The 15,961-nt window shown below is 32.4% G+C and overlaps 2 protein-coding genes across 2 annotated transcripts; one reads left to right on the top strand and one right to left on the bottom strand.

Annotated features, from left to right (window-relative positions):
* Positions 1-2,565: 2,565 nt before the first annotated feature.
* On the top strand, positions 2,566-4,020 carry LOC107927641 (auxin-responsive protein IAA4). The gene is made up of 4 exons (XM_016858749.2): positions 2,566-2,985; positions 3,073-3,275; positions 3,364-3,463; positions 3,566-4,020. Exons 1-4 carry the CDS (start codon positions 2,792-2,794, stop codon positions 3,639-3,641), a joined length of 573 nt encoding a protein of 190 aa, XP_016714238.1. The 5' UTR covers positions 2,566-2,791; the 3' UTR covers positions 3,642-4,020.
* A 6,919-nt stretch (positions 4,021-10,939) lies between these two features.
* Positions 10,940-12,536, bottom strand: LOC107927620 (CBL-interacting serine/threonine-protein kinase 7). Its single transcript, XM_016858733.2, has one exon. It carries the CDS (start codon positions 12,443-12,445, stop codon positions 11,057-11,059), a length of 1,389 nt encoding a protein of 462 aa, XP_016714222.1. The 5' UTR covers positions 12,446-12,536; the 3' UTR covers positions 10,940-11,056.
* Positions 12,537-15,961: the final 3,425 nt, after the last annotated feature.

Genomic DNA, 15,961 nt, shown 5'->3' with positions numbered 1-15,961 from the left:
AGGCAACAGCTTTTTAATGTGCACGGGTGAGGTTGAAATGGACACTTAATTTCATCGTTTGGAATGCCTTTCATCTTAGTTTCAATTTTAGCATTATTCATTGGAGAGGACAATGTAGGGACTCTCATCCTTCAACCCTAATATGGTCTTGTTAAATTAATTGGTAGTAGAAAAAAAAATTAAGATGAAAAACATGAAATTTTCACAAGAAGGGTTATAATGGTGATAAGCAGTGCGGTCGGAATCATATTGGGTTGATTGGATCGAAAATTGATTAATATACTAATTCAAATAAAAAGATTGAATCGATCTCTCAGTAAAAAAAAATCAAAATCTTTTTTTAAATTTCTTTTGAATCTTTAATTGGTTATTTAATTATTGTTGGACAGATAATTAAACTGGTTAAACCAAAAATCAGTATTTTGACTAGTTTATTCACTAGTCCGGTTTTTTAAAACAGTAGTGACAAGCATCCAATTTTTTTTTTAATTTTTAGATTCTAAAATCTACTTAAAAGACACTTATCATCATTATAAGAATACTTGTGAAAATTCTATTTGTCACTAAGTGTATTAAAATCAAACACTTTACAGTAGTCTATGTTTGGGGTTCGTGGTTTGTAGTTGGCCCTTCCAACAATGTTGTTTCTACAGTTCGAACTTATGTCTCCCTTTAATAATGTAATGTGACTTACCATTGTGCCAACACTTATTAATTTAGATAATGAATTTTTTTTTTACTTTGAGTAAGTTTGGTTTAACTTGATTTTAAATTAAATATTTTATTCAAATGTAATTTTTGAAACATATAAATATTATTATAATCTTTTAATATTTAATTTTTATTTAAAAATTTTAAAATCGGATCCGACCTATAAACACTTTAAAACTAATTAAATATCAAATAAAATGACAGTTTAATATCATTTTTTTTAAAAAAATGGTCAAGCTTTTTAAATAAAAACTCCTTTCTTTCTTTAAATTTTAACATAAAATTGGAATAATTTAAGTGTGACCTGCAAACATATATATGACACCTACACATGAAATGAACCCCACAATTTATTAAGCAAATTCAGTAAGCCCTATAAATTCTTGCCTCACATGCTCATGTTATGCCTAAAATAAAATATAAAAATAATATAGATATTTATATAATGTAAATAAATATATAAAATTTATATAAATTAAAATTATGTAGGTGAAAAGAATTTTAGAAATATTAAAAATAGTAAATAATGTGTGATTTTTTCTTTAATTGATCATTTCTAAAAAGTAGTACGGATTGAATTGGACTAAACTTATTTGTCGGACACATTGAATTAGGAATCAGTCAAGTAATCATTTTAAAAAGTAGTTATGAATCGGTTATGATTGAATTAAAAAACTGATAACTTGACCGATTCAACTAATGATCCAGATTAAAAAACATTATCGAAAAAATTTATATGAATATTTTTAATAAAAATTTAAATATACTACATAAAAATTTAAAATCAAATAAATGTTTTTATATCTAAATTTATATAATTATTAAGAGATTAACTGAGTTATTGTCATCCATCAATTAAATCCCAACTCGATTATGAAATTACTAAAAATTTATTCATTTCACAAAACAACAAATGTTATTTTGAAAGTATTTATGTATACTATTATTAAGAGTTTGATCGAGTTTATGTCACTCGTCAACCAGATCCAACTTAGCTATGAAATTGCACAAGCCCATGCCTTTTACAATATTATTTTGAGGTTATGAATTTGAACTCAAAATACTATAATTTATTATTATTATTATTTTAACTTTATCATTTCAACTAAAATTATGTTATATAATATCCTAAAAGGTATGTTATCAATATATCACCTACATTGTATTTTTAAAGAGAGAACTCTAATTCGACAAATTTTGGAGATAAATGGGCAATCATGAACCAAAAAATAATTAATATTATAAAATGAGCATGAAAAACACCTTGATTTCACTAAAAATATTTATAAATGAATCATGTTGACACCTCATTAAAAGTGATAAAAACAATTAAACTTTTTTTTCTTTTTTTTTTGTATCATTACAAGTGTACTCATCTGTTTTACGTTAAGTTGGAGTGGTATTTAGGCAAAGGCTAGGATTGAGTATGAAAAACTGAAAACCAGCCCGAACCGATGTGTTTGGACGGTGTATGCAATTTAAGTTTAAAAACTGCAATTACTCTAGGCTGAACTGAATTATATATTTTTAATATATATTTAAATTAGTAAAAATAATTTAAATTTTTTTAAAAATATTATTTTTTAGAAATATTTATGAAATAAATTTAAAATTTTAAAACTAAACCGATGTGACCTTCCATAAAATTGAGTCCAAAAATCAACAGTAACTTTGTTAACGTCACATAATTAACTATCAGTGTATAAATGTAAAATGAAAGTGGAAGCTTGACCATGGCGCTGAAGGTTGAAATCCTTTTCCATATGGGCGGCTGAGCTTGTCTCAAGTTTGTCCCCCAATGACAGGGACCATCTTGCCTCAAAGTTGCTGCTATTGCTACCGACAACTTACCTTGCCTTTGTCCATAATTCATGCTTTCAGAAAAAGAATCACAATGCCCTTCCCCTTCATTACCCCCCTTAATCCACCCCCTTGGACCACCCCTTTATTAAATCATCATAATTAGAACATCCCCCCCCATCACCACCCTATAAAAATACCTCCCTTAGCTTCATCCTCCATTCCATATTGTAACTTACAGCAACTTACAACTTTGGGTATAGCATTTGAAGAAAAAAAAATGGAAGGCAGTGTGGGTTATGACAATGATCTGAATCTCAAGGCAACTGAACTCAGATTAGGGTTGCCTGGAACAGAACCAGTTTCCATTGTTAGACGCAACAAGAGATCATTGCAACAAGTAGCTGATGATGATTGTGGAGTAAATGGCTGCAAATCTGATGATCAAAATGAAACTGCTCCTCCTCCTCCCAAGTAAGTCCTTCAACAAGAAAAAGGGTTATTTTTCTTTTTTTGATTTACTGTGACATTCCACTAATGGATTCATTTTATGTATTACAGAGCACAAATCGTGGGTTGGCCACCGATCCGGTCTTATAGAAAGAACAATATTCAGACAAAGAAAAATGAGTCTGAGGGTGGTGGGATTTATGTGAAAGTAAGCATGGATGGAGCACCATATCTAAGAAAAATTGACCTTAAAGTTTACTCTGGGTACCCTGAATTATTACAGGCTATTGAGAACATGTTCAAGTTCACCATAGGTAAGAACATGACTTAACATGATGTGGTTTTATTTGGTGTCAAGATTGGTGAAAATGACCTTGGGGATTCATTTTTTTTTTGGCTCAGGTGAGTACTCTGAAAGAGAAGGCTATAAAGGATCAGATTATGCACCTACTTATGAAGACAAAGATGGAGATTGGATGCTAGTCGGTGATGTTCCATGGGGGTAAGTCACAGTCACTCTCTCTCTATATTTGCCAACATTTCTCCTGGTTATGCCGTCTATTGCATGTAACTTACAAGGTTGGCTTACTATTTTTTGTTACAGAATGTTCATCACATCATGTAAGAGATTAAGGATCATGAAAGGATCAGAAGCTAGAGGATTAGGTCGTGGTGTATGAGAAAAAAAAACACTTTGCCTAAGAACATGAAAAACACTGAAGATCTCCATTGATGTCTCCTTCACGGAGAGGTATCATCAGCTTGGGTTCTCGAAGGAGATTTTTTTGGCTTCAATAGATAGTCATCTCAGATTCTATGGACTGGGAAAGTTTTTGAAGGACTTATTAAAGAAACCCAGATAATATGAAGGGTTCAAAGTCCAAACTTGTAAGCAAAGAATTGATTGAAGAAATTCAGCAAATAGATGTGGATTATCCCAAAGTTTTGATTATGTAATGTTAAAACAAAGAAACAAAATTTGTATTGTATATCAGGTGTTTATCTATGTATGTACAATTAAAACTTATATGGGTAATAAAATGATGTGTTTTTTTTCCATTTTCATATCATCAATCATTTATCTGTTTTCGTATTCGAATAAATGGAATTTAATTTAAGTTACACAATGACCTTAAAAGATGATGTTCAATAAATTTAAACTCGAATCTTAATAAATTAATGGATATTTCCAAAACCATTGAATAAAAATGGGGTTTGATTAGGGTTAATAAGTCCACTATGGCTTAAAGGCTTGGTAAAGCTTTAATTATGTAGTCTTCAAGCATTTACAAAGAGAAAGGAACCCTTTGTGTTTTGACTTGTGAAGTAGTAGGAATTAATTTACATGTATATTAAATGTATTTTGCCCAGAATTCAAGCATAAAAGAGGGGGTTTGTTATAAATTACATTCTTTCCCATATAAAATAATTTGCAATGAATTCACTCAACACATACTTTATTTTCCTTGATGTCCAAGGCAGATCATCGTTGTGTGCAAGTAAAAGACTACATTTATCTAAAGGAAAACAGAAAATAATAACCTTAGTTTAATTCCGCAATTAAGATTTCCGACTCTTTCAAAAGAAGTTAAAGAAGCGTTATTATTTATGGGTCAACAGATCTCTTAAGTCTTAACACATGCAATATTATTTTCAGTAAGGGGTTTTGTCTTTCCATTTTATGACGCCTGAAGAGGTGAAAAGTTTGTAGAATGAGAACGTCTTATCAAAAGCCTGAATAGGCGAACAAGGCCTTAAATGAGGTATGAGTGCAAGTATGCTACCACCGATGGCAAACTCTTCAATTTCTTAAATGATTTATCTATTCAAACACACGATGAGAGGTTCTCACAATGCAAACCTATAGCTTCTTCATGTGCGGCAGTGTCAAGAGACCATTTTTCATAACATGCAATCCGAAATAAATTAAGAATTTCAACTCCAAACGGATCACATTTCGTCATTTTCTCTCAAGAAATTCATCCAACATTTTTTTTTCCTTTTGTTCAAACTAAAAAAAACCTAAATATTTCCCTCCACCCATAGTTGAAACTTGAAAGCTGTATTGGGAACAGTGAGAATTCCAGGAAATGAACATGCCCACAGAGAAGCAAAAAATAATAAATGCAATATTTTATAGTCAGAATCTTTTCATTGCTTTCCATTACTTTAATCTCCCTCTCTATAAGACAGTGAACTTCATATGCAAGCATTTAATTTAATATAATCTCTTTAGGGTCTAAAAAGAATATGTAAGAACTTTATCTTATACCAACATATGAAAAAAATATAATAATAAAATGAATGGGGATTCATTAACATAATCTATACAAATGGGAAGGAATAAATCCACTTGGTTTTGTCCTCTCTCAAGAATAAATGGATTTATACCCAGATTTTCCAGGAGCTGATTGGTTAGTGAGATAATTAAACTAATAATACCTTTTGCTAAGAAAATATTATCGAGCAATGAGAAAATTTTTGGGACTTTGTGAAACATTTGTTCCTGCACCAAATGTTTTTTTATCTTTTAAGCAAAAAGGTATGCTTTTGTTGGGAGCCCCACGCCATTGCTGACCTTTTTAATCTTGGTTTAATTTGCTATAAGATTAATATAATAATTAAGTTAATGCTTTTTTCATACTTCCTAATTTTTTCAAGTTTGAGAATACGAAAAAGGGTTTCAGATACTAGTAAGTCCAAATTGATAATACTATTAGTTGTGGCAATAAATTCCAGTCATCACTTCATATATAAAAGCAACTAACAGTATTACTAAATTATAATAATTTAGAGTAGAAAGATTAAATTTTAAATGTCATAATTATAGAGGGATTAAAACCAAATTATACCAATCTTATATAACATAATATAAAATGGAGGGTAAATTACAAAAATAGCCACTTTTGTTTGCCTCACATTACATTTTAGTCATTTATGTTTAAAATGTTACGTTTTAGTCACTTACGTTATCATTTTGTTACAAAGTGGTCACTTTGCTGTTAAACTCTGTTACCTCCCTAACGACAATCCTACATGGCAATTCAAATGGGTTTTAAATGCCAACTTAAATGTCCAACTGGGATGAGAATAGTTTTTTTAGTCAATGGAAAAGAAAACTAAAAGAAAAAGGAGACGAACAATTTTTCTTTTCCAATTCAAGGTGTAATTAATTTAAAATTTTTAATTAATTAAATTTATATAATTAAAAACCTATTCTTGTCCCAGTTGACATTTAAAACCTATTTGGACTACCACATAGGATTGCCGTTAGGGAGGTAATAGAGCTTAATGTTAGAGCGACAACTTTGTAACAAAACGATAACGTAAGTGACTAAAACGTAACATTTCAAACATAAGTGACTAAAATGTAATCTGAGGCAAACAAAAGTGACTATTTTTGTAGTTTACTCTAAAATGAATATACTTATCATTTTCCTCTATTATAATGACTTATAGGGGCTGAATCAAATTAGTCTATCTGCTATTAAATGAATTTATTTAATCCTTATACTATTAAAAGGGATAATATAATGTCAATTTTTAACTATTTAATAAAATTATATTTTGAAAGCTTTTCATTTTTACAACATGAAATGGTTTATTCGAGGTTGAATTGCAAATAGAAAAAAAAATCATTTTTACATATTTTTTAATCGGTAAATGTTAACACTATTTCAATTTAGATCGAGAATTTAAATTGATTCATTTAATAGTAAAAGAACTAATTTGATGAGCGAATTCACATATAATTTCACCCGTATTATAATATAAGCATTGTGTATCAGTCTCCTTGTTACAGCAATAATGGCAGAAGGTATCAAAGAAACAAGATCTGGCAAGATTCCATGATCTGAATCAAGTGATCCCCAAAGTTTTATTTTTAGATCTGTTTTCGAAATACAAATATGTAAAACTATAGTCACTTGATATTAGATATATTTGGTTGTTCTTATCTGTTTAGTAGGAAACAGATTCTTCCCTGGAATTTGCATACAAAAATTTCAGCTAATTAATAAGGGTATCCTAGACAGTTAACAGACTAAAACTTTCAGACAATTATTTGTTTTCTTCTGGTGGAAGACAAAGTGTAAAACAGAGCACATGGCATATGTTTGGTAATTGTTCATATGTTATGTTCTTAGAAGACCTGGTTGGTATCACCCCAACCACACCATGGATGATGAATTTTGCAGTTCATAGGTAGGGATATGGCATGCAAGCAATGGGTTGATTAGGTGATGCACTCTAATATATGGGAGAGATTTGGACACCAAAGCAGTTTCAGTCAAAAGGTTTTTCTTGAAGGGGATGTGTTTTTCAGATGCCGCTTACCTCTTTTCTTTTTAACAATTTCATTATAAGTTCTCATTGTATCTGTTCTTTTTGACACAATGTCTAGAATTATTTAAAATCCTTCCCCAATCCATAAATAGGATGATAATGCGTATCAGCGCACTCGAACTCACGTCCTCTTACATTAACAACAATGCCCATGCTAATCGAGCTAATACTCAATCGACCTTTGTATGCTGTTTCTTTTATGCTTTTGGATCAATTATTTCATCTCTTCATGATATTGTCTTTATTTATTCTTTGTGAGTTTAATTTAGATGGGTTTAGGTTTTTTTTATTCATTTCTTTTTAGATTTAGATTGTTTTAAATTCAGTTTAGGGTCAGATTATTTTAAGTTTGAGCGTATTTTAGATTTGAATCCTCTCTGATATATTGAGTTGTAGCTTTGCCTAGAGTTGGCAATGTCTCGGCCCTCCTAGAGTGAAAAAATTTCTTTTTTGTCATTTATAATTTATAAAATTTTAAATTAATAATTGTAAAATTATACTTTGGCCTTTAAAAATAATAAAAATATTATGTAATCCTTTAAAAATTATAAAGATATAAACTATTAAAACGGTGAAATTGCATTTTTACTATTGAAAATCTAAAACTAAATTCCGGCCTCCCAAATTTTTTTTTGACTCCGCCCTTAGATCAACTCTTCTCTTCAATAAAACCCCATAAATTTTTAATTTAACTTTCAAGTCTTCCGTTGACATCACTCGAGTTAGATTTTTAGACAACATTAAACCCTCGTCCTCCCAATCATGTTGTAATTAGTTTCTCAATTGAAATTGATGATTATCATAAGTGGAGTGATAGACAAAAAAATATTGTACAAAACAGTGACACTACATTAACATATATCAATTTCATTAAAATCATGACACGTAATTAAGTTAAAATCAACTAAATCATTAATTAATTATCTTAAAATTCTGATTACGTGTCTTGATTTGCTGATATGACATCATTGTTTCATTTAAATATTTTTCAGACCGGAAAATTAAAGCCTTTTAATTAGTTGGAGGGGGGATGGTCATCAAGCATAATTCAGACTAATAATCTTAAGGTAATTCAAGCCTTGAATAATTGGAGATTAGAAGATCTAGATATTACTGTGCTCAGAAGGACCTAACGTGTTATAAGGACTGAAGGGTAGTGGAATATCAAATACATATCAAAAAATAGAATTTGGTTGTGGATCAACTTGTTAAACTTAACCTGAAGTGGAAATCAAGTCTACATGTCCTTGAGGCACATAAGAAAATATTAGAGCTTTTACAAAAAAGACAGAGAATGGTGCTTTTTATGTAATTGATTTGATGTAATTTATCATTTCTTTTCACAAAAAAGTTATCAATTAATTACCTTAATATTAGAAAGTAAACATATGCCGATTGAGTCTTAATTCGATTGGCACGAACATTATTATCAATGCAGGAGGACTGGGTTCGAGTATGCTGAAGTGCATTATCCTCTTATTTATGGATTGGAGAGGGGCTATAGGTGATTCTAGGCATTGTATCAAAAAGAATAAATATGATCAGAATTTATAACGAGATTGTTCAAATATATATATATCATCCTTCTTAACAGTGAAATTCCAGAGATCTCCCTATATGTTTTGCATTTAAATCCCACCTACTAATTCTGGTGGTGTTGTTGGTCATATCGGGCCTTATCAGATGATGGGCCTAAAGTGTTGAAGTCATTTGAGCCCAAAGTGATGGACCTTATCGGGTTTTTTATGTCAATTTTACAAAATTGAAAATATAGCCCAAGAGTTCATCAAAAGCAGTTTACTTCTCTGTGTATTACTTCACAGGTAAGACAGGGACAGTGCTAGAAACTTTTTATTGGAGCCAGGATCGAATTATAACTTTTCTTTCTTTTGAAAGTAAAGTATATTTTTATTGAAATTCACAAATTTGAAGGATTAAAAGAAAATTTTTACCAAGTCAAGAGGGGCCAATGCGCCTACCTACATTTTTGGTGCCGCCTTGAACTAGGTTAGTAAATGCGTTATTTGGATAAGAGATATAGGTATCAACTCAATTAACACGGTTATGGGTCATGATGAATACCAAAATTTTGAAGCGCATCGTGAGATTTCATCTAATTTTATTATCTACAATATTTAAACTTGAGATCTTACTTAAAAGACATTAAACTCTTTATTCGATTTAACAATGACTGTAGAATGTAATACACTGGTTATATATTACTTATATAAATTATAACACTTTAATATTTCTTGACAGTTTACGGTGTGATTGTATTGTGTGTGTGGGTCTGTGTTACTTTTGATTTTATGTCCTGTTCCTACAACATTCAACTTTGTAACCTGCTGCATGCTTCTGCACCAATTGTTTTCAACTCAGCTTGAAATAAAGAGATGTTTGGTCTTAGGCAGTGGTGCATGAACTGCCATAACTCAAATTCAGACTTGAATATTTATATTTAATTTCGAGCTCAACTTCTTCAACTATAATGATGTGTAATAGAAATATTGTATGCCGTGAAAGCAGTATGGATTTTTAAGCAAATGATTGAGTGCTTGCATTTAACTTGGTGATAGGTGCACATTCAAGTCACTTGGATCAGTTCTTATGAAATGTGTGGAACAGGCTGCAAACAACAGGGAAGAACGATAAGCAGAGCAACGGTTCGGTCACTTCGCGTTTATCGCTGTCACGAGCCAGCTATACGATGTGTTGCGGCACCTAGAACATAGCTCTTGAATAACACCACCTGCAGCAGCTCTCGAAGTCCCCGTACTATATGCACCATCAACATTGAGCTTCCAAACATCATCTAATAGGTTGCGTATGTTTTTCAAATTATATTATATTATCATGTAAATTATACACTTCAATATTTTGACAGTTTATTGTGTTTGTATTACTTTTCTTGTGTTACGTTTGATTCTATTTCGTGCTCCTACTATTACAACATTCAATTTTGTAACCTGCCGCTTCTTCACCCTGACCGCTTCTTTAGGTTAGGTGCTGTAACGGTGATTGATTCTTTGGCCATGGAATAGCGGGCCACCGGCTCCCGTTCCATCCATGGCTTTGTCCTGATGCCAGATTCCAGCTCTTCAGGTCGGAATAATAATACTTTTTGGCCCATGGTTTGTGCTGTGTTTTGATGTTGGTTTTTGGCTGTGACACTCGAGTCTCTAAGTCTTTGTGACTTTGATCGACGGAATCCTCTCGGAAACTTGGTTTTCTAGGATCTCAATGCAACAATGGTTTTAGTTCAAGGCTTGCATCTACTGCCGGAGGTAAGGATTGCTCATAAACTCACCTCATCAAGATCCATTTCTCTGATGGCTAAGTGTGCTGCGTCTGTGCCGAGGTCTTCTTCTTTGCTTCCATTCAGGGAGAAGAACCTGATTCAAGCAATGATGAGAAACTCGCTCATCTTTTGGGGTTTTATGTTATACGGAACTCAGATTACTTCGTTCTTTCTATGAACGAAAATTGAACTCAACAATCCCAGTTGTATACAGAGGTTACCACCAAATCTGCGGTAAAAAATCTAGCTTGTTTTGTTCTTTTGTATTGCATCAAATTTTCACTTATTTGTGAACATCAACATCTATTTTTTGTATCAAATTCTGGGCAAAGGGAGTTTTTATTGAGTTTGATCACTCAATATATCAATATAAATTTTATTCATTTACATGAATACAACATGGAAAACAAAAACAAGAAAGACTTTCATGTATGTTACAAAACAAAACCATCATCAACCTAGAGCTGTATTGTCCCAAGAAATAAAAATGTTTCCAAGTCCAGCTTCCAAATCAAGCCACTGTCCTTCCTCAAACTCAACCCCACCACTTTCCACCATCTTCACCTCCACCAAAACAAACAACTCGGCCACCTCCATCACTTCCACCACCACCACCACCCTCCCTTTCCCCAACCCCACAACTCCGCTTTTCCCTTTCTCTACCCTATACCCCAATCTCTCCCCAATTTCCCTAACCCTCTCCATCGCCCCATCCAACTCCATTGATGTTGTGGTATACCTTTTTTCCTTCCTCTTATTAACCCCTCCTTCAAATAACCCCGACAGATCCAACCCTGACGACATAGATATTATGTCAAAAGCATTAACCCCATTGCAGCTCATGTTATGTTTTAACTTCTTGTCTTGCATCAAGCTTTCCAAATGGTTGTCTGATAATGATGGTCTTAATGTCGTTACAGTTCTCTTAAACCATGAAGTTTCCATTAGCTTCACCATGGTCATTCGGGTTTTCGGATTCGGGTCTAAAAGCTGCCATATTACACCTTTAGCTTGCTTTGATACCCAAGCTGGAAACTGAAATTCCCTACGATGAATCTTTTCATACATAGCCGCCAAGTTACTATCATCAAAGGGTAAATAACCAGCCAACAAGACAAATAAAATAACCCCACAAGACCAAGCATCCGCCTTGGAACCATCGTACCCTTTCCTACGGACAACCTCGGGAGCTGTATAAGCCGGCGTTCCACAAGCTGTATGTAAAAGCCCGTCGTTTAGTTGTTCAGGCAGAGCTGAGAGACCAAAGTCTGAAACTTTTAGGTTTCCATTTCGGTCTAATAAGAGGTTTTGCGGCTTTACATCACGGTGAGCGACACCGTTTTGGTGGCAGAAATGGAGGGCAGAGACAAGTTGGGAAAAGTACCTACGAGCGACGGGTTCATCCAAGCGACCACGGCGTAAAACCTTGGTGAAAAGCTCACCACCTGAGGCTAGTTCCATGACAAGGTAGATTTTGGTCTTTGTGGCCATGACTTCGTGGATTTTGAGGATGTTTGGATGGTGTTGTAGGCGGCGCATGGCTGAAACTTCCCGGATTATTCTCGGTTCCATGGCGGCATCGACTGTTTTTGTCTTGTCTATGATCTTGACCGCCACAACGGTGTTGTCATCGTCGAGTGAAGTTGCTTCGTGAACTTTTGCAAAGCTCCCACGACCCAATAGGCGACCCAATTGGTACTTTCCTAAAAGTATGCCGGTCGGTGTTTTGGTACGGGTGATTTTCAGTGGTGGTGGTGGTGGTGGTTCCGGTGGAGTTTGTTGGGACGGCAGAGACGGTGGTGATGCTGGCGGTGACATTGGTGGTTGAGCCCCTGATGGCATTGTGTATGGTGGTGGAAACGACACGGAAAGTGAATAAAAGAAGGTTGGAGTAGGAAAAAGAAAAGTGCCACAACAAGGATTATTTTGAAGGTATATTAGTTTATATAATGCTTAAATTAAAAAAATAAACTCAAAATATCTAATAGCTATTTGTATTTTATTGAGATTTCACCCTTATATTTTAATGAGTTAATATTACGAGTAAAAACGGTACTAAAAAAAAAAAAGTAGAAATTGAGTTGATATTACGGGTAAAAACAATATCAAAAAAAGTAGAAACGATGTCAAAGAGGGTAGCTAGGGATCTGCCCCAAATAGCAAAATATCATTTATCTTTTTCTGATAATTCGGGGTAAGTATGGAATTGTTGAGCATTAAGTTCAAGCTCTTATGCCATAATACAAATATTCTTGTTCTAGGCCACGAGATTGTTGGTCTTTAAAGATGATTAAATTTCAATTTAATTTTTCACCAAAAATAAAATTCAATTTAATCCTTTTAAAAAGTTCTAAAACAATAAGCATATACAATGATAAAAAGTGTATTTTGATCCCTTTAAAATTTTATAATTTATTTCTGGCCTCCTAAAATAAAGTTTTGACTTTGTCCTTGATCAGGGGTCAACTAGGCACCAACTCACCTATGAAATTACTAAAATATCCTCTCTTATGCAATTTAAGTTATATTTTATGAGGATATTTTTGTCTTTTTATATAATAATTCAATAAAAAATTGATCATAATAAGATCTAAACTCAAAACACTATACATGATAAACAAATAACTTTACTATTTGTTAAGACAAATTGAGCTGAGAGTGGTTGAGTGGCACTCGACAGTGCCAATTGCAGACTACCACTAAGGTGGTTGAAAACTTGTCTTATTTGGTTCGACAATTTAACGAAAAAAAACCTTTGGATCAATTTATATGTTGTATTATTGAAAACATTTGGTCCATCTATGGAAAATCAATCCTTGGTATTGAGAGATTGGATTGAATTTGAATGAATCAAATCAACCTTTGAAACACGAAGGACAATGAAGACCTTGTAGCTATTTTGGAAATCATATCTTTGATTGATTGTAATAGCTATTTTCAAATAGTTACTTTATATTCACTTAGGTTCTATGTTAGCAAGGTGATATTAATATATGCTTCGAGGCTTGTATGGGTTTTGTATTAGAGCTTATTGAGTGCATTCTATTATGTTCATTGAGGAACAACTTTAAGATAGAACGCAAACTGAATTGTAAACATTGTTGAGTGTTCACTGCCCAAGTTCTCAAGAGGAGGATTTGAAGGTGAGCGTTCTAGTCTTTAAATACAAAGCTGGGATCTCTATACTTGGGGAATGGTAAAGTGTGAATCACTTGTTGAATTGTGGTTTAAAGATAGTAGAATTACTCATTGAGCTAGGCTCCGCAAACCTAGAGAAACTGTAACGCATAAACAAACCGTTATGTTATTTCTATTTTGTTCGCACATTTTTTCACAGTGTCAAGTTGTAATGATCACCGCAATCTAACACTTCCATTGTATTGTTCATTTCCAATAAAAAGACAATTTAAGGTAGCAACACTATTGTAACCAAAGCATCAATTGATTTTTATATAATTTTATAATAAATATATTTGTTATATAATTCTAGGTTTACAAATTTAGATTAAAAAATTACTAATTTTTTGAACTATGATGTTTAAATAGAAATTTTAAAATTACCAATTTTAAAAGGTCCAACAGTAGTAGACCTGTCCATGGGCCGGGTTGGGCCAAGTTCGAGCCGGGCTCGGAAAAAATTTCGGCCCGACTCTTAGGCCCGGGCCTGGCCCGGCCAGAAATATGGGCCTAAAATTTTGTCCAGGCTCGGCCCGGGAAAAAAATAATAAGCCCGAGCCCGGCCCGACCCTATTTTTAATAAACACAAAAAAAATATTTAAAAAAATAAAAAAAATAAAAATATTTTAAAATTAAAAAAAATAAAAATAAAAATATATATTTATTATATTCGGGCCGGCCAGGCTCGGCCAAAAAAATTGAGCCCGAGCCCGGCCCATTTTTTAAACGGGCCTCATTTTTTTTCCCAAGCCATATTTCGAGCCTGTCCTGCCCATGTACAGGTCTAAACGGTAGTGTATGAAGTGGAATAATAAAATTGTACGTTTCTTTATACTTTTTTGACTTTCACTTTTTTCTTCTATTTTTAAATTTCTTTTGTTTTCTAAGGGAGAACCTTTATGTTTTCTACTCAATTAATTATTTAGTCATATGATTAAAAAAAATTTTGTTCTTTAAGAAATAACTTTTTTGGTTCTACTCAATTAATTATTTAGTCACAAGATTATTTAAAAATTGGTAATATAATTATTCGCATTATGATGAATAGGAGGACACAACGCGATGAACTCCCAACTTAAGGCAGCAGCGGTGGCGTGACGAGCATGTATAGAATGTCACGACAACGTGACGTATTCTTCACGTAGGACTTCTTTTAATTATTCTAGCCAATCAACAAGGGCTTTTATTTGGAGCGACAAGATGTACTTTTAGGTATATTTTCTCTATATTGTACTCTCATTTGTTTACTCATTTAGTGAAAAATCGAAGTCTCCTTTGCCTGTAATTTTTATCTTCTTCGAATGAGGTTTCTATGTAAAATATTTGTATTCGTTCCTCTTCACTTTTACTAGCTCATTGTTTTTTTATTTATGCTATAATTATGCATGATTGGTTTTGAAAAGAAATATAATTTTTACATAATATTGAATTATTGTGGAAAACATCACATGTGAAGAAATGAATTTAAGTACTTCAAATTGGATGTGCTTTAAAGCTGGGAGTGAATATATATATATATCTTAATTATGTAAAGAGATATTTCTTTGATTTAATGGATGGAATGTTTAGTGACAAAAAAAAATTGAAAATTAAAAGTAAAAAGAGCAACCAATGGAAGAGATTAAGATGTGGAATCAATAAAGTTAACAGTGATTACTTTAATTTCAAATCTCAAATTCATTAAAAAGACAGCATCTTTTATGTTGGTGCTTCCAAAACAATATATGTGAACAAAGCCAATTGATATTATTGAAAGATATGCCAATGAAAAGTACTTCCACTAACAATTAAAGCCCTTAATGTCACTACCATACACTTTATTAATTAATTAATTATGTCCCTATCTACTGTTTTGAAAATTATTTGTGATCAGAAACTCGTGTGTTGATTTTATGATCAATGTATTCATCATTTCTAATATAATTTAGGTTTAAGTTGCGTTAATCACATTGCTGTTAGGACTAATTCAATTAAGTGAAATAGATTCGAATGTGTTTAACTTAATACAGGGATTCATTTTAATATTTTTAACACAGCTTTTTTAGTTTAGATTCTCAAAATTTTATAGTTTTATCTTGTTTCTCTAAACAAAATTATTAGATTCGTTCTTAATCAGAATTGATCATTACAGTACATAATTGAGCCTAGATCAAAATAAATCCAGATAAAACCCACATATGA

This window comes from Gossypium hirsutum, chromosome D02, assembly GCF_007990345.1.
Source record: "Gossypium hirsutum isolate 1008001.06 chromosome D02, Gossypium_hirsutum_v2.1, whole genome shotgun sequence".
Taxonomy (NCBI): domain Eukaryota; kingdom Viridiplantae; phylum Streptophyta; class Magnoliopsida; order Malvales; family Malvaceae; genus Gossypium; species Gossypium hirsutum.
The sequence above is the reverse complement of the archived record's forward strand: the minus strand, read 5'-3'. Positions and strand labels throughout refer to the sequence as shown.